The 18,575-nt window shown below is 44.7% G+C and overlaps 1 protein-coding gene across 3 annotated transcripts in view; it reads left to right on the plus strand.

Annotated features, from left to right (window-relative positions):
* The window catches only part of LOC103170858, a 55,603-nt gene that overhangs the window by 24,708 nt on the left and 12,320 nt on the right, over window positions 1-18,575 (plus strand). The window contains exon 1 of one of the 3 annotated variants that reach the window (XM_007670468.4): window positions 15,775-15,866. The exons of the other annotated variants lie outside the window; for them this stretch is intronic. Within the exon in view, the coding sequence (XP_007668658.2) occupies window positions 15,824-15,866 (43 nt within the window). The 5' untranslated portion in view covers window positions 15,775-15,823. Of the gene's footprint in view, window positions 1-15,774; window positions 15,867-18,575 lie in introns of those variants that run through there. 3 annotated transcript variants of the gene reach the window in all.

The following is an 18,575-nucleotide window of genomic DNA, read 5'->3' on the forward strand; positions in this document are numbered from 1 at the left end:
GAGCAGGGAATGTGCCTGTTCATTGTGGTGCTGAACTCTCCCAAGTGCTCAGTACAGTGATCTGCACACAATAAATACCACTGAAAGAATGGTTTAAAATGAAAGCTTCATTTTTAAGCTCTAAAATAGTCCATTCTCAATATTTCAAGGGTTTTGTCAACAGGGGGCATGTCTGTGCTCACAAACAACTCCCCCAGAGGGCAAGCGCAACAAAGAAAGGGATTTGTAACTTTAAATAATTTCCGTGGCTCCTTTATAAAAAGCTCAGGTAGAAGGATCGGTGAGGAAAAGAAGATCGATTCGGGACCAAAATGAAGTTTTTGAAAGATCCGTACTCTGTAATTATTCATGCCCCCTGGGTCTCCCACCATGAGCATTCTGGGACCTTCAGAGGGGGAATGGGAAGTTGGGGGAAGGTGCAGACTCTTCCACACTGCCCCTTTCTATGCTCTGCCGGAATGAAGGATGAGCAGAAGACCCCGAACAAGCTTTAGAACATTGGGAAATTTGGGGCAGTCCGTGAGTCAGCAACTTTCTGTGCCGAAAGGTCAAACGGGAAACTTTGAGCAGCCAATCGTAAAATTTAAACACATATTAGCGTAACCTCCCTGTGAATCTAACAGCTTAAAATTCCCTGTGCCCCACTCCACCCCCTCAAAGTGCCCACTGGGCAGCAACGTGACTATATTACTTCCCTCACACTCAACCCACTGGTGGGCCCAGGGGTACAAGGTTTTGTGGGGCCCCCCACGTGACATCATTCTGTCACGGTGAACCAGCGTAGTGTGATGATGTCACTGCTCCATGCAGCTGCTTCATAGAGATGACCATGATTGCCAGCGGGGTAAGGAAGGGGAGTTGAGGAGAGGTGGAGGAAGGGCAAAGAAGGAGTCGAGAGGGTAGGGAAGAGGAAAGAAGAGAATGAGGAGGGATGAGAGGGATGTCCTTGAGGGCAGGGATCATATCTACTTCCTCTATTGTACTCTTCCAAGCACTTACTAAAATGTCCTGCCCACAGAAGGCCTTAAATACCATTGATTGATGAGGAAACAGGAGGGGAAGGAAAAGAAAGAAGGGAAGGGAAAATAGGGGAATAAAGAGGAGAGACAAGAGAGAGGACCAGGCAAAAGAAATTCTCTGTCCCCTTTCTTCCTCTCCCTTCACTCTCTTTCTCTCCTCCGCCCCACCCCCATCTCCCCCAACCCACAAACAGGATTGTGAAAGGGCAGATGTGGGCAACAGCAGTCCGGCTCCTCTCTCGCTGCCCGGACCTCCTGGTGAAAGACAGAAGTCCCTCTCTCACAGAGACTGCAGTGAGGTCTCTGGGGGAACAGATGGTCCCGGTCTCCTGAGATCAGAGCGGGACACCATCTCTCCCTGCTCTGAGGCCAGTCTCAAGTTTGGGTGCTCTGTGCGGGGACTGGGGATGAACTTCCCAAAGCTGCGAGGAGGGAGCCTAGGGATTTCTGCTCCTGTCGTTGCCCCTGCTGCTGCCAGGACTGCCTCCAGCCCTCCACCTCCCTCCTTTCCAGCTCAGAAGAGCCAAAGAGTTGGCAGGAATCTGCAGAACTGAGGGGACACATTCCTGGGGATCTTGAATCTACCCCAGTGCTTTGTACAGCACCTGGCACATAGTAAGCTCTTAACAAATACCGGGAAAAAAAGGGGGCCAGGTATCACCAGTCTGAACAATCAAATGAACGTTTGAGTGGATAATAGTAATAATAATAATAATTGTGTTCATCAATCCTACTGTATTAAGTGCTGGGGTAGATACAAGTTAATCAGGTTGGACACAGTCCATGTCCCTCATGGGGCTCAAAGTCTTAATCCCCATTTTACAGATGAGGTAACTGAGGTACAGAGAAGTGAAGCGACTTTTCAAAGTCACACAGCCGATAAGTGGCAGAGTCGGAGTTAGAGCCCAGTTCCTTTTGACCCCTAGGCCTGTGATCTATCAATTAGTCTATGCTGCTTCTCCCCATTCTCTTCTAAGAGAATCCATTCCCTGGCAGAGATAAAGGACAGGATGGTCATGACCAGAAGTATGCTGGAAACTTCTCTATCCCTATTACCTGCAGATACCCAGAAAGACCAGGCCTTCTGTGGTGGTCATGTCAGAGAGAAAACGTATCAATTGATCAATTAATGGCATTTAGTGAATGCTTACTGTGTTACAGTGTATTCTCCCAAGGACTTACATAGTAAGTAAATGTGAATGAGTGAATTAATGGAAAGTTTAGTACAAGAGTTGGTAGAAACTTTCCCTGCCCCCAAGGAGTTTACAGTCTAGAGGGGAAGACAGACAATAATATAAATAAATGAATTAAAGATACATAAGTGCTGAGGAGCTGAGGAGGGGGTGAATAAACAGGGCAAATGTAAGTGCGAGGGTGAAAAAGCATATCATTTGCTCAATCAGTGGTATTTAGTAAGCATTGCTGTGTGCAGGACACGAACAGGAAAGAGCATTGATCAGGAGTCAATTAATGGTATTTATTGAGTGCTTACTGTGTGCAGAGGACACAACTCTTGAGTCAGGGAGCACTGTGACTTGTGAGATGTTGGGCAAGTCTTGATGTCTCCTGATTTTCCCCAGGTGTGAAGTTTGGTCAGTCAGACACGTTGGGAGTTGAGGGAAATGAAGTGTAACAAGTTATTTGAGTTCCTAGAGGGAATGAATAACTTTTAAAGTGTTGCCAGGACTATAATAATGTCTATAAAGTCTTTGAGCTCCTTGAAGAAAGACTTTAGGTAATTACAAATTATGTAGTGTGATCTTTGCTCCCCAAAGGAGTTGAGAATGGGATAAGCACAGACTAGCCCATGTCAAAACTCCTACCTGGAATTTAGTTTACTGTCTGTCTCCCCCTCTAAACTGTAAGCTCCTTGTGGACAGGGATCATGTCTACCAAACTATACTGCCCTGTACTTTCCCAAGCAATTAGTTCAGCAGTGCTCTGCAAATAGTAAATTCTCCAAAAATACCATTATTTTATTGCTTGATTGATAAAACCATAAAATTCCAGAGGGAACTTCAGGGTCAACTGGTCCAACCCCCTGTCATCAGGCAGGTGAAAGCCAAAACCATCATCAGTTGACTTCTCCCCTACATTGACTCCTTCCCCCGAAAAGACCTCTGGGAGGCAGGGTTACACGGAACCTGGTCCAGACATCTTGGATGACATCAAAGGTGAGATGATGATGATGACGCTCATCATTTGGTATTTGTTAAGCACTCATCATGTTCCAAACACAATGCTAAGCACTTGGGGAAGGAGCGAAATAACCAGATCAGATGATGATGGTGATGTTGATGATGATATTTGTTAAGAGCTTACTATATGCCAAGAACTGTTCTAAGCGCTGGGCTAGATACAACGTTATCCAGTTGTCCCCGGTGGAGCTCACAGTCTTAATCCCCATTTTACAGATGAGGTAACTGAGGCACAGAGAAGTTAAGTGACTTTCCTGATATCACACGGCTGATAAGTGGTGGAGGTGGGATTGAATCCATGAGAAGCAGCGTGGCTCGGTGGAACGAGCACGGGCTTGGGAGTCAGAGGTCAAGGGTTCGAATCCCGCCTCTGCCACTTGTCAGCTGTGTGACTGTGAGCAAGTCACTTAACTTCTCTGGGCCTCGGTTCCATCATCTGTAAAATGGGGATTAAGACTGGAAGCCTCACATGGGACAACCTGATTACCCTGTATCTACCCCAGTGCTTTAGAACAGTGCTCTGCACATAGTAAGCACTTAACAAATACCAACATTATTATTATTATTATGACCTCTGACTCCCAAACCCACGCTCTGTCCGCTATGCCACGCTACGTCCCTCGCTCATGTACGTTTTACAGTCTGATGGGGGAGGACAACAGATATGTAATCCCTACTTTAAAGCTGAGGAACCTGAGGCACAGAAAAGGAGGTACCTTGCCCACACAAGTCACACAACAGGCAACTGGCAGAGCCAGGTTTGAAATTCAGGTCCTCTGACTCCCAGTCTATGCTCTTTCCACTAGGCCATGCTGCTTTATGCTTCCCGACCTGTTTGACTTACAACTGCCTGGGTGCCAAGGTCTGGCCTGGCCCCTGGATCACCTGATTCCCTGCATTCTTTTTGAAAAACTGAGCTCCTGCCTACTTCCACACACAGGATGATATTTCCCATTATCTCCTCCAAGAGGCCTTCCTTGACTAATCCTTCATTACCCCACCCTATTTGTCCTCCCTGCTGCATCCCCTCTGCAGTCAAGTCCGTACCCCTTAAGCACTCACCCCATCCTCAGCCCCACAGCACTTATGTCCATATTCTTCTACTCTGCTGTTTTCCCTCTCTGTAATTTATTTTCATTTATTAATGATAATAATGATATTCACATTTAAGCACTTACTATGTGTCAAGCACTGTTCTAGGCCCTGGGGTAGATACAACATAATCAGGTTGGACACAGACCCTGTCCCACATGGGGCTCACAGTCTTAATCCCCATTTTACAGATGAGGTATCTGAGATACAGAGAAGTGAAGTGACTTGCCCAAGGTCTCACAGCAGACAAATGGCAGAGCCAGGATTAGAACCCAGGTACTTCTGACTCCCAGGGCCATGCTCTATCCACTAAATCATGCTGCTTCTAGGCCATGCTGCTGCCATGTCTCTCTTCCCCCAACTAGAAGGTAAGTTCCTTGAGGGCAGGGATCATGCCTACCGATTCTTCCAACTTCCAAGTGCTTAGTACAGTGCTCTGTAGAATCAGATCAGATACCTTCCCTGTCCCGCTCACTATCTAAGGAATGCTCCATCTCTGTAAACAGGCTCTTCCTCTCTTACCCACCACCTGAGCTCCCTTGAGCTGAACCAACTCTTTCTCCTTTCGTTATTTAGCATGGTTTTCCCATGGCTTAGTCAAGTCTGCCTGAGTGAGAAAACAAAGATTGGGTGCAGTAAGAGCTCATTAATCAGAAGCCTCTGAGAGACCTTTGCAATGTTGCCAGATAAAGATATCATTAGCAGAAAAATATTCAACTCCAGGAGAACCGAGGAAACCTTTTATGCCTGCTTACCGACTGTAATTCCCGAAAGTCACAACTGATTTGGAGAAATCCCAGACTAAAATACCAGACCTGGAGTTTAGAGTGGCTAGTTTTGTGTGCAAATGAAGGGCAACGTTTTAGCTGACATGTCAGCAGCGTGCAGCCTGGACTAGTGGAAAGAGCACGAGATTGGGAGTAGGAGGGCCTGGGCTCTAAACCTGGCTCTACCACTTGCCTGCTGTGAAACCTCGGGCAAATCACTTCACTTCTTTGTGCCTCAGTGTCCTCATTTGTAAAATGGAAATTCAATACCTGTTCTCCCTCCTCTTATGAACATTTCTGGAATTTATTTATTTATATTAATATGTCTCCCCTTCTAGACTGTAAGCTCATTGTGGGCAGGGAATGTGTCTATGTTTGTATTGTACTCTCCCAAGTGCTTAGTACAGTGCTTTGCACCCAGTAAGCACTCAGTAAATATGGTTGCCTGATTGACTCCTTGAACTGTGAGCCTTATGCGGGACAGGGACAGCATCTGACCCGATGATCTAATCTCTCCCAGAGCTGAGAACAGTGGTGGCATAAAGTAAGTTCTGAACAGTACTATTATTGTTATTTACCAGAAACAGTGTGGCTTAGTGGATAGAGCAAAGGTTTGGGAGTCAGAGGTCATGGGTTCTAATCCCACTCCACATTTTGTCAACTGTGTGACTTTGAGCAAGTCACTTAACTTCTTTGTGCCTCAGTTACCTCATCTGTAAAATGGGGATTAAGACTGACTACCACTTGGAACGACCTGATTGCCTTGTATCCACCCCCAGAGGTTAGAACAGTGCTTGGCACATAGTAAGTGCTGAACAAGTACTGTTGTTATTATTTACCTCTAAGAATTACCAAAGACAAAGGACACCAGAGGAGATCAAAAGTTGTGACATAGGGAAGTTCTAGGGACAATGTTGACTTATGAGAATTTGGTTCAAAAGAATAAAAGGAGCCCATCCCTAGGGCTTCTGGATACATGGGTCCAGAAGAAATCAATCAGTGATATTCATTCATTCAACTCAATAGTATTTATTGAGCGCTTACTACATGCAGAGCATTGTACTAAGCGCTTGGAATGTACAATTCGGCAACAGATAGAGACAATCCCTGCCCATTGACGGGCTTACAGTCTAAACGGGGGAGACAGATCACCCAGATATTGACAGATCACCCAGCTTGAACAAGTTGCCGACAGCTTCATGTTGAAAGAGTGTGTCCAGTAGCTAAAGTCTCTCTTCCAGAGCAAGTCTCAGCGTATCTCCTGGGTACACAGGGCTCACCTCAGACATTTGGCCTCCCTGAAGTGGAGCACTTTGATTCTCACCCCACTGCCCTTGCGGTCATTTCCTTATACTCTGGCCCTTCCCTTACTTGTGATTCATTTCAAAGCCTATCTCCCCAACTAGATGGTAAGGTCTTTGAGGACAGGGACCGTGTTTACTAACATTATTTTATTCTCCAAAGCATACATAAGTGCTTGATAAATACCACTGATTATTAGGAAAATTTGCCCCCCCCCACCCAACTTGTCCTATATGACAACAGTTTGATCCCCTCCTCTCCCCCAATAATTTCTCTGGCAGGGCACCTGCTTCAGAACCATTGGGTTCCCTCCCACCTCCCTGTTCCCTCAGGCTACTTCTGACTGGGAAGGGGACTTTTTCACTTGTGAGTCAATCATATTTATTGAGCACTTATTGTGTGCAAAGTGCTGTACTAAGTGCTTGGGAGGGTACAATATAACCATAAATAGACATATTCCCTGCCCATAATGAGCTTATAGTCTTAGATTTTCAACGGCTACCGCTTCTCTGGTAGGTGGCCGCCTCACTCACTTTCTGAAGCCATTCCCGGTCCTAAAGGTCAAAAGAGTGTCAGGAAAATACTCTTGAGTTTTTTCCCTCCGGAGATTCAGCTCTGGAGAGAAAGAGCTGCTGCCCATGCTGAAAAACCCCTCTAAACAGTAAGCTTCTTGTGGGCAGGGAATGTAACTACCAACTCTATTATACTGTATTTTCCCCAGAGCTTAGTACAATACTCTGCACACAGTAAACAATAAATATGACTGATTAATCCCTCTTGAGAGGAGAGGGTCATGGACACACACATGCATACATACACACACACACACACACGCAGCTCATGGGCATTTGAAGAATGACCAAAACAAAGTTGTTACCGGAATACACATGCAACGTCCAACCCAATGAGGTAAACAGGTATTTCTTGTCAACCTGTCAAGCAGTGACAATAGTTTTAGGACAATTAGATGTTCTTGGTTTGGGGTTGAAGGCAGCTTGGCCCAGCGGATAGACCACAGCCCTGGGAGTCAAAAGGACCTGGCTTCTATTTCGAGCTCCGACACTTGTCTGCTGTGTGATGTTGGGCAAGTCACTTCACTTCTCTGTGCCTCAGTTACTTCATCAGTAAAATGGGCAGTAAGATGGTGAGCACCACGTGGAACATGGACCGTGTCCAACCTGATTACCTTGTATCTACCTCAGTGCTTTGAACAGTGCCTGGCACATAATAAGTGCTTCATAAATAGCATCTAAAAAAGCCTGGGGTAATAATAATAACGTTGGTATTTGTTATGCGCTTACTATGTGCCGAGCACTGTTCTAAGCGCTGGGGTAGACACAAGGGGATCAGGTTGTCCCACGTGGGGCTCACAGTCTCCATCCCCATTTTACAGATGAGGTAACTGAGGCACAGAGAAGTGAAGTGACTCGCCCAGGGTCACACAGCTGACAAGTGGCAGAGCCGGGATTTGAACTCATGACCTCTGACTCCAAAGCCCGTGCTCTTTCCACTGAGCCACGCTGCTTCTCTTCTGTGTTTCTGGGGTGAGATGGGAGTGAAAATGCTGTGTGTAGGCTTGAGGTGTAGGGCTTTTATGTTGGTTCCGAAGAGCCTTAGCAGTCATCTAAGGAATAATTGGGGCAATTCCAACAAAGTTATTCCCATGATCAAAGATGGAATAAAACTGCCCAGTGAAGTTATTCCCTATAATCCACTGGAGCCTAGGTGTCTTGTTCCCGGAAGCGGCTGATCATTCAATCGATTAATCAGTGGTATTTATTGACCACTTCTTGTGTGCAGAGCAGTATACTGTGTTTGGAAGAGTACCCTACAACAGAGTTGGTAGACATGTTCCCTGCCCACAAAGGGCAGAGAAGCAGCCTGGCTCAGTGGAAAGAGCACGGGCTTGGGAGTCAGGGGTCATGAGTTCAAATCCCAGCTCTGCCACTTGTCAGCTGTGTGACTGTGGGCAAGTCACTTAACTTCTCTGTGCCTCAGTTACCTCATCTGTAAAATGGGGATTAACTGTGAGCCTCACGTGGGACAACCTGATGACCCTGTATCTACCCCAGCGCTTAGAACAGTGCTCTGCACATAGTAAGCGCTTAACAAATACCAACATTATTATTATTATTAGAGGGAGAGACAGACATAAATATAAATATATAAATTTTGGGTAAGTACCTAAGTCTAATGGTGTTGAAGGTGATGCAAAATGACTTCCCATTCAGAGAGTCCTGGGTTGCAACCGGAAAAGTGAGTAGAAGCTCAAAGGAACCAGAAGGTAATTTATATTCTGTGGTGACAGTAACGATTGATTTTTGAGAACTCTTCGGAATGATCAGAATAATCAACTTTGATTTTAGTTAGATTGCTCACGTTCAAACCGAAGGACAACTCTCTGTATCTCTCTCTCTGTCTATCTCCATCTCTGTTTCTCTGTCTTTCCCTCAGCTTTCTTGGTCTTCTTCGATCTTTCTCTCTCTGTTTGTCTCTCTGGTGTTTTATTCCTCTCCACTACTTCTCCATAAACAAGCAGACTCATTTAGTGAGGGTTGAGTTGGGCTGGGTCTCCCTGGGATTCATTCTTGACTCCAAATGGAAGGAAGAGTGGGCAGTGGTTTTCTGCATTTGGACATAGTCCTAGGATGTGTTGCAACATTTGTCAGCTGTTGGAAAGCGGGAAGCCAGATTGCCCAGTGTCCTGTGGTTAGAAGAATTGAGAAATGGTTGCTCCCTTCCATGTGTAGGCCTGAAGACTGAGGAGATAGGGGAATCCAGTGATGGTGAACGTGATTTCTGGAATGGCGTTGTTTGCTAGAGTCCAATGCAACCCGGTGAAATGACACGGGGGGCGGGGAGAAGAAAAATGGGTTTTTTCCTCCATTCAGAGATCTTCAAATCTCACTAGAAGACCATGCTTCATTCTGTACGATTCAAATCGCTTCCATTAAAGGACTCCCTTTTCCATGTTCCTGGGGACTGCCTCAGTCCATCAATCAATCAACCAGGCAAACAGCATGGGCCTAGGAGTCAGAGGACCTGGGTTCTAATCTTGGCTCTTCCACTTGCCTGCAAATCATTTAGCTTCTCTGTGACTTAGTTTCTTCTGCTGTAAAATGGGCATTCAGTTCTTAGACTGCGAACTCCATATGGGACAGGGCCTGTGTCTGACCTGATTTAACTTAAATCTACCCCAGCATTTAAACACACAGTAAGTGCTCAAGAGATAGCATTAAAAACCAATCAATTGATTTTATTTGTTAAGCACTTACTGTGTGCAGAGCACTGTACCAAGTGCTTAGGACAATACCCCACAGCTCAATGATCTGCTGCATCTGTTATATCTTACTGGATGGTCCAGTGATGAAGGAACGTCCCAACGTCCACAAGGCCTTAGAGTCGGAGGACCTGGATTCTAATCCAGGCTTTATCACTTTCTTGATGTGTGACCTTCTAGAATAAGCCCATTTGGGGCAGGGATTGTCTCTATTGCTGAATAAATTGCTTTCTACAGCATTCTGCACATAGTAGGTGCTCAATAGATACGAATGAATGAATGTCCTTGGGTAAATCACTTAATTTTTCTGGGCCTCAATTTCCTCAGCTGTAAAATGGGGAGTCAGTACTTCTCCGCTCTCCCACTTGGACTCTAAGTCCCATGTGGTACAGGGACTAATTATCTTGTCTCTATTCCAGGGCTGAGTACCGTGCTTGGCAATCAATCGATGGTATCTATTAAAATCTTACTATGTGCAGAACACAGTACTAAGCATTTAGGAGAGTACAATACAACAGAATTAGCAGACACGTTCCCTGCCCATAACGGGCCTATAGCCTAGAGGACAAGTTTGCAGTCTTGGCATATAGTAGGGGCTTGACAAATCTCATGGGTTCTAATCCCAGCTCTGCCACCTGTCTGCTGTGTGACCCTGGGCAAGTCACATCACCTCTCTGTGCTTCAGTTCCCTCATCTGTAAAATGGGGCTTAAGACTGGGAGCCGTATGTGGGACAGGGACTATGTCCAACCCAATTATATTGTATCTGCCCCAGCGCTTAGAACAGTGCCTGGCACATAATAAGCACTTGAATAAGATAATTATTATTAGCGTGGCTCAGTGGAAAGAGCGCGGGCTTGGGAGTCAGAGGTCATGGGTTCGAATCCCGGTTCTGCCACTTGTCAGCTGTGTGACTGTGGGCAAGTCACTTTACTTCTCCGTGCCTCATTTCCCTCATCTGTAAAATGGGGATGAAGACTGTGAGCCTCACGTGGGACAACCTGATTACCCTGTATCTACCCCAGCGCTTAGAACAGTGCTCTGCACATAGTAAGCGCTTAACAAAGACCAGCATTACTATTATTATTACTATTAATCGTTAAAAATTGGTTGATTGTCCTGCAATGCCACCTGCTGGCACTAGGCTTTGTGAAGGTCCATCCCCTCTTTGTAGTAAAACGCTCCAAAGAAATCATCTAATACACTTGACTTCTGGAACTTGGAGAGCTCTCGGACCTGAATTTCAGCCCCCTCCTCCTAGGGTGCAACCTTGGAGTCAGTCATTCAGCCAGTCGTATTTATTGACCTCTGACTCTGTGCTGAGCACTGCACGAAGCACCTGGGAGAGTACGGTATAACAATAAACAGACACCCTTTCCCTGCCCACAGCGAGTTTACAGTCTGGAGGCTGACTGACAAACCAGTTCTGGAGATCCCATTTCTCCTCTGTGTTTCAAGCTGGACCTCTGTCTAAAGCTGGGCAAGCAGGAGAGAGAGAGAGGCACATTATTAACCACTCCCAGTTCCCATTTTTGGCTTCTGGAGCGTGTCCCCGTGACTGCTTTTCAGGTTTTAAGTGCCAGTGCCAAGTGCAGCCAATTTTTGCTTCTCTCTCTCCCAGACCTTCCTAGGTTTCCCTGCAGGTGATCCCTGCAGCCTGGGAGGGCAAGACTGCTCTTCCTCCACTCTATTTCTGGAGCCTATTCAATGAATGATCACTTAATGTCTCTGTGCTTCAGCTACCTCACCTGTCAAATGGGGATTAAGATGGTGAGCCCCATGTGGGACGTGGACTGTGTCCAACCTAACAGACACAGTCTGTTAGATACAAATCTACTCCAACATTTAATACCATTTAAAAAAAATACTTGGGAATGTACAGTTCAACAGAGTTCATAGACATGTTTCCTCCCCACAGGGAGCTTTTAGCCTAGAAAGGGAGACAGACACTTAAATAAATTATGGATACAATCATGGTGGTATTTAACTGCTTACTGTATGCCAACCAAGCACCATACTAAATGCAGTCGCACCGTACTCAATGCAGTCGATACAAGACAATCAGGTTGGTCATCGTTCCTTCTACATGGGGCTCACAGTCTCAGTAGGAGTAGGATCTAATTCCCATTTTTCAGATGAGGAAACTGAGGAACAGAGAAGTTAAGTGATTTGCCCATGGTCACACAGCAGACAAGTGGCAGAGCTAGGATAGAAACCAGGTCCTCTGACACCCAGGCCTGTGGTTTTTCCATTAGGCTACACTGCTTTTTTTGTTTGTTTGGTTTATGCTATTTGTTAAGCGCTTATTATGTGCCAGGCACTGAACTAAGCACTAGAGTAGATACAAGCAATCAGGATGGACACAGCCCCTGTCCCACATAAGGCTCACAATCTTAATCCCCATTTTACAGATGAGGTAATTGAGGCACAGAAAAGTTAAGTGACTTACCCAAAGTAAAACAATAGATGTGTGGCAGAAAAAGCCTTTGAATCTGAGGTCTTCAGATTCCCCGGGCATGTGGTTCACCCACTAGGTCATGCTGCTTCTCACGAATATGTACATAAATGCTACGGGGCTGTGGTTGAGATGCATGTCAAGTGCTTAAAATATACAGTTCCCAGCGCACAGGCGACCCAGAAGGAAGAGGGAGTAAGGGAGATGATGGTTTAGTTGGGGAAGATGTGATTTTGACAAGGCTTTGATGGTGGGGAGTGTTCCATAACATTCTAACGTCCATCTACAGTGAGTACAGTTGAATTTCACGATGGGTTGTGGACACTGGTTACAGCCTGACCCAGAGGAAGAGACAGGTTAGTATGTTAGGATTAACAGACTCTGTCCCAGCTAGAAACCCAGGGGTAATACAAAAACAAAAACCTGCCAAAGAATTCCCAGAACGATTATTTGAAAAGGCACTGGGGCATTCCAGACAGAGGATAATCATAGCCATAAGGAATTAAAAAATTCTTCCCAGAGAACAAGGTCTCTTTTGTTGATCTCTTCATCCTCAAGGAAAAGAGAGTTATCGGGTGATGGAGGTGGGGGGTAAAATGTGGTACTGATACAAGAAGTAGTGTGGTCTAGTGGATAGAGCACAGGCCTGGGAGTCAGAAGGACCCGGATTCTAATCCCAGCTTCACCACTTGTCTGATGTGTGACCTTGGGCAAGTCATTTCATTTCTCCATGCTTCAGTTCCCTCATCTGTAAAATGGGGATTAAGAATGTGAGCCCCCTGTAGGGCGAGCACCATGTCCAATCTAGTTTCCTTGTATCCACCCCAGCATTTAGCACAGTGCCTGGCACATAGTAAGTGCTTAACAAATACCACAATTATTAGTATTAGTAATATTATATGAGCAATGAGCAGGTAAGACTTAGCCAGGGATCAGGAAAAGATCTTGAAGATTAAAACAATACAGAAAATTGCTCTGTCATTCTTTGGGGCATTTTCTATGCAATCAATCAGAGGTATATTTTGAGTGTTTACTATGTGCAAAGCACTGAACTAAGCACCTGGGAGAGTACAGTGGAGTCGATAGACACAATCCCTGATCTCAAGGAGCCCTCATCTCAAGGAGCTTACAGTTTAGAAGCAGAGATGTGCCTTAAAATAAATTACCGAGGGGAAGCAACAGAGTATAAAGATGTGCCCAGAAGTGTTGCGGGGATAGGCATCGGTGGTTAGTGGTTATAGACCAAAGTGCATAGGTAATGCAGAAAGGAGGGGAGAATAGGGTGGGGAGATGAGAGTTAATCCGAGAAGACGTCCTAGAGGAGATGTAATTTTTAGTATGGCCTGGAACATAGAAAAGAGTGATGGTCTGTAAGGTACGAAGGCAGAGGGAGGTCCAGGCAAAAGGGTGGGAGTGAGCCAGGTGTCTCCGTAAGAAAAACGAGATCACGGCATCATGAAAAGGTTTTGGGGATCAGTTTGAGATGATCGAACTTGACCAAGGTCCCTAGCTCCTATTCTAATAGGAAACAACGTGGCCTAGTGAATAGAGCAAGGGACTTGGGTTTTATCTCCTCTCTGCCACTTGTCTCCTGTGTGTCTTGGGGATGTCACTTGACTTCTCTGTGCCTCAGTAACTTCAGTGTGACTGAGACCGTGAGCCCCATGTGGGACATGGCCTGTGTCCAACCTGATTAGCTTGTATCTACCCCACCACTTAGGATAGTGCCTGACACATAGTAAGTGCTTAACAAATACCTTTTTTAAAAAAAAGAGTTTTTCAAGAGGTCCAGTTGCTCCAGGTAATTGAGACGATGCTTCTCGCTCATGATTAGCAAAAAGGGAGAACAATCAATCCAGAAGGCCATGATACGGACAACTCTGGATAACAACTACCCGCAACTTCTTAACCTCTGAATAAACCATCTAGCTTTCGGGCCTAAACTTGATTTATGGATTCTCCACTTCACTCAACAGTGAATGCATAGTCTGTTTTCACTAAGCTCACAGTGGAAAAAAAAAAAAGAAATCTCTCACTCTAAGGTTTAGATTCCCTAGTTTCTTGGTTGAGAATTTTTCCTCTTGCTAGCCTCTCCCAATCAATGAGTCTGGTCTATTGTGTTGTTAGAAATATGATGCAAAGAGGGATGCAATCAATTTTGCAGCATGCTCGAGGCCATAAAAGACAATTTGTAGTGGATATTTGTTTTTGCTACCTGGCTTTGCTGTCTTTGGTTTGGCAAAACTTCCTAGAAAGAAGCAAGAGAAGCAAAGGCCACTGGCTCCAGAAGCTTCTCACACAAATCTGTCCTTTTAGATTTCATTTTCTCTAATCTTTAGGTTTGCTTAAGTGCTCTGCACACAATAAGAGTTCAGAAAATACCAACGATAGATCCCAGTTCTGAGGAGAGGGTTTTTTAGTGTGATTAGAAAATATATCTATGACTAGGAAACGACTTCACAGGTATTTGATAATAATAATAATAGCTGCTTAGAAGAAAACCTGCAGAGGGAGCCAAAGTCAGACGTTTAGCTCCTTTTGGGCCGGGAACACGTCTCCTAATTCTGTTGTATTTTACTCCCTTAGTGCTTAGTACAGTGTCCTGCACATAATAAGCTCTCAATAAATACCATTGATTGATGGATTGATTGCACGGAGAGGGTACGTGTGTGTGAGTGTGTGTGCGTTTACACGTTCTCGCTCTCCCTCATCCGCCTTCCCCGTTTTTAAAGGCACCGGAAGATTTTCTTTCTAAGATTATAGTCATTTTAGGTAGTTTCAAACTTTACAATGCTTCTCCTTTCCAGTGTTTTGTTCAAAGTGCATTTGATTCCCAGGCTCTCTGCAATCGATCCCAAGTATCGACATTTCTCACGTTGTCAATATTTGGGATTCATTGTGGAATTACAAGAGACTGAAATGAGGTTGGGCTTCATTTGGGGCTTTAGGAGGTCGATTCCTTATTCCAGTGACCTTTCCTTTTGAGCCACCTCACGCTTCAAACTTCAGATTTCCAACTTCTTAAGTGCTAGAATTGCGGCTTTAGAAATCAAAAGGAGGGGCTGGTTTAAAAAGGGCAGAGCAGTAATCAGAATCCCATCTTCTATTCTGAGACAGAGCTTTTACACGGATGCCTCCTTTGTCTAAGGCTCTCCTCATAGGGCCTACTCTCCAGGTACTTTACACGTGAGCATTAGTTCATGCACTGCAACTGATCAAATAGATGGGTGAGATCCATCACCAAAGTCCAGAGTGACCTGCCCTCTGTTGTCTTCGAGGAGGTCAGGACATTGGATAAAGTCCATCCAGGCAGCTTTAGCATCCCTCTCTGAGTAACCGCAGCCCTAGGAGGAAAGGAGGCTTTTTATGGCCAAAAAAAAAGTAGGAAATGGAAGGAAAAAATAAACCCTAAATCTTTAAAGCGGTGGAAAATCGGACCTTCCCATCTGAATTTCTCACCTTCATTCTCCTCTGGTGCAAGGTAGCTCGCTTGTGAGTCACATTAGCATTTTAATTTTCATTTCAGTTTGCATGTCTCCATCTGAGCAGAAGCAGGCAGCAAAGGAAGCGGAGATTATCTAGCATGCCGAAGGAGGGTTTGAAGAAGACGGTGGTGGTGGGGTAGTGGGGGAAGGGAGCGAAGCCACAGCCTCAACTGCCAGGGTGAAGAGCCGTCTCTTGGGGAAGGCTCGTCTTGGGTTCCTGGGACCAATGGATCTCCTTGCCCTCCCGCTGATGGTTCTGGCCTGGTCAGGTAAAATGGGATGGTGAAGGGTTTCGGGCTTTCTGACAGTGTAGTCTCAGAGGAGTATGACCTCCTGGGGAAAGAATGGGCTCATTAGGATTTTAATTTTGTAACTCAAATGCTAGCCCTCCCCTAAGGTTTCATTAGCCCCAGTTAATTGTCCCAAGAGCAGTTTTCATTCCTCAGTATGTTGGGATTTAATTAAGACCAGTTGAAAATGAGTGATTCAGGCACAACCACTTGTACTCCCATGTGTCGTCTCTGCTGAATTCTGGCTAGGGGGAACCTAAATTGTGAGAGACACAAGGAAGATCTCAAGCTTGTTTTCAAATATTTAAGGGGGTGGAGATGAGCAAAATCTAGTAAATGGGCACTACACTGAGCAACTTCATGCCATTGTTTTTCCTAGGAATTTTAATTGGTATATCTCTGATAGCTATTTATAATACAGTAATATCTTATTAATTATTAAGGGATGAGGGCTGAGAAACTCGAAGGGCTTTTTCATGCTATTTATTCATTCATTTGTGTTTATTGACCGCTTATGTCGTGCAAAGCATTATACTAAGCACTTGGGAGTACAATATAACAATAAACAGACATATTCCCAGCCCACAACAAACTTATTCATCCTGAATATGTTCTGAACTCTTTTCTTGAACTTTAAAATATATCTCCTCCCTCCCCGCCATGCCCCTAAACTGGGCAGGCTTTGGAGCTTAACTTAAAACTTCTTAACTGTTTAGCTCTTGTTTAGTCTAAACTGGGCCGACTCTGATAACTAGACTGAAAGTCTTGTGTGATCCAGAGACTATATCCCATCTGATTATCCTGTATCTGTCCCAGCACTTAGCCCAGTGCTTGGCACGTAGTAGGCACTCAATAAACACTGCAATTACTATTATCAAATTCTACAGCTTGTCTCAATCAGCTTATTTCATGCCCAAGAACTAATAATTACTCTCTCATAGGGCAGAATGCAACCTGTGAAGTGTTAACTTCCAAATAAGTGCTATTTCTGTTCTCAAGATTCCAAGAATAAATGTAATTGTCCAGTGGTCATAATAATGATGATAAGCCAAGAGAAGCGGCGTGGCTCAGTGGAAAGAGCACGGGCTTTGGAGTCAGAGGTCATGGGTTCGAATCCCGGCTCGGCCACTTGTCAGCTGTGTGACTTTGGGCAAGTCACTTCACTTCTCGGTGCCTCAGTTACCTCATCTGTAAAATGGGGATGAAGACTGTGAGCCCCATGTGGGACCACCTCATTCCCCTGTGTCTACCCCAGTGCTTAGAACAGTGCTCGGCACATAGTAAGCGCTTAACAAATACCAAGATTATTATTATTATAATAGTAACTGTGGTATTTATTAAGCATTTACTATGTGTCAAGCACTCTTCTAAGCTCCGGGGTAGATACACGATAATCAGGCCAGACGTAGTCCCTAGTCCACATGGGACTCACATTTTAAGTAGGAGGGAGAACAGATAGTGAAAAGGGAGAACAGATAGTGAAACCCTATTTTGTAGGTGATGGAACTGAGACACAGAGAAGTCAAGTGACTTACCCAAGATCACACAGCAAGTACATGGCAGAGTGGGGATTAGGACCAGGTCCTCTAACACCCAGGCCTGTACTCTTTCCAGTGGGCCATACTGCTTCTCATGATTTCTCTGGAATGGGATTTCAAGGGAGGGTAAGTGTTTTTCATTTGCACAATGCTTTCCAGCCAGAAACAGATTAGAAGATGAATTAGGTACTTGATGCTCTATAGCGAAAAGTAGGTCAACAATACCAGCTCAGGCTAGGAAATGTGCCTTAGTTTTAAATTCGGTTTCTTAGCTATGAGTGTCATTTTTAATGGTATTTGTTTAAGCATTCACTATGTGTCAAACACTGCTCTAAATGCTAGGGTAGGCACAAGTTAATTAGGTCAGACCCAGTCCCTGTCCAGCGTGGTGCTCACAGTCTCAGTAGGAGGAAGAACAGTTATTTAATCCTCATTTTATAAGTGAGGAAACTGACACAGAGAAGTAAAGTGATTTTTCCCAAGGTTACACAGCAAGCAAACTGGCAAAGCTGGAATTAGAACCCAGGACTTCCGACTCCCAGGCTGCTGCTTCTCAGTGTGAAAACTTGCTTAGATTGTGAGCCCCATGTGGGGCTGAGACTATGTCTGACCTAATTATCTCACATCTACCCCAGGGTTTAGTACAGTGCCTAGTGCATAGTAAGTGCTTAACAAATGCCACAGTTTTTCTTCATTTTCTTTCCATGTAAATCTGAGAAGTGGCAAATGCTTGACTTAAATTAAAAATACCAGATAAATGAAGAAGAATTATTTGACACTCTAAAGCTTTAAAAGGTGGGAACCATTTTGCATGAATACAAAACCCTTCTTGGCTCTTTTTTCCAAAAAAAGTACATTGAATAAGCTTTATAACTGTAATGGCAAATGAATCATTTATAACCCTTCAAATACATTTTCTTCATAGAAGCATCCAAAGAAATATAAGCTTAGATTTAAGTGGAAAGACCCTCTAGACTGTAAGCTCGTTGTGGGCAGGGAACATGTCTGCTCACTCTGTCATATTGTATTCTCCCAAGTGCTTAATACAGTGCTCTGCACAAAGTAAACACTCAATAAATAATAATGATAATTGTATTTTTAAGCACTTTTTATGTGCCGGAAACTGTACTAAGTGCTGGGGTGGTTACAA

Source organism: Ornithorhynchus anatinus, chromosome 7 (genome assembly GCF_004115215.2).
Source record: "Ornithorhynchus anatinus isolate Pmale09 chromosome 7, mOrnAna1.pri.v4, whole genome shotgun sequence".
Classification (NCBI taxonomy): Eukaryota; Metazoa; Chordata; class Mammalia; order Monotremata; family Ornithorhynchidae; genus Ornithorhynchus; species Ornithorhynchus anatinus.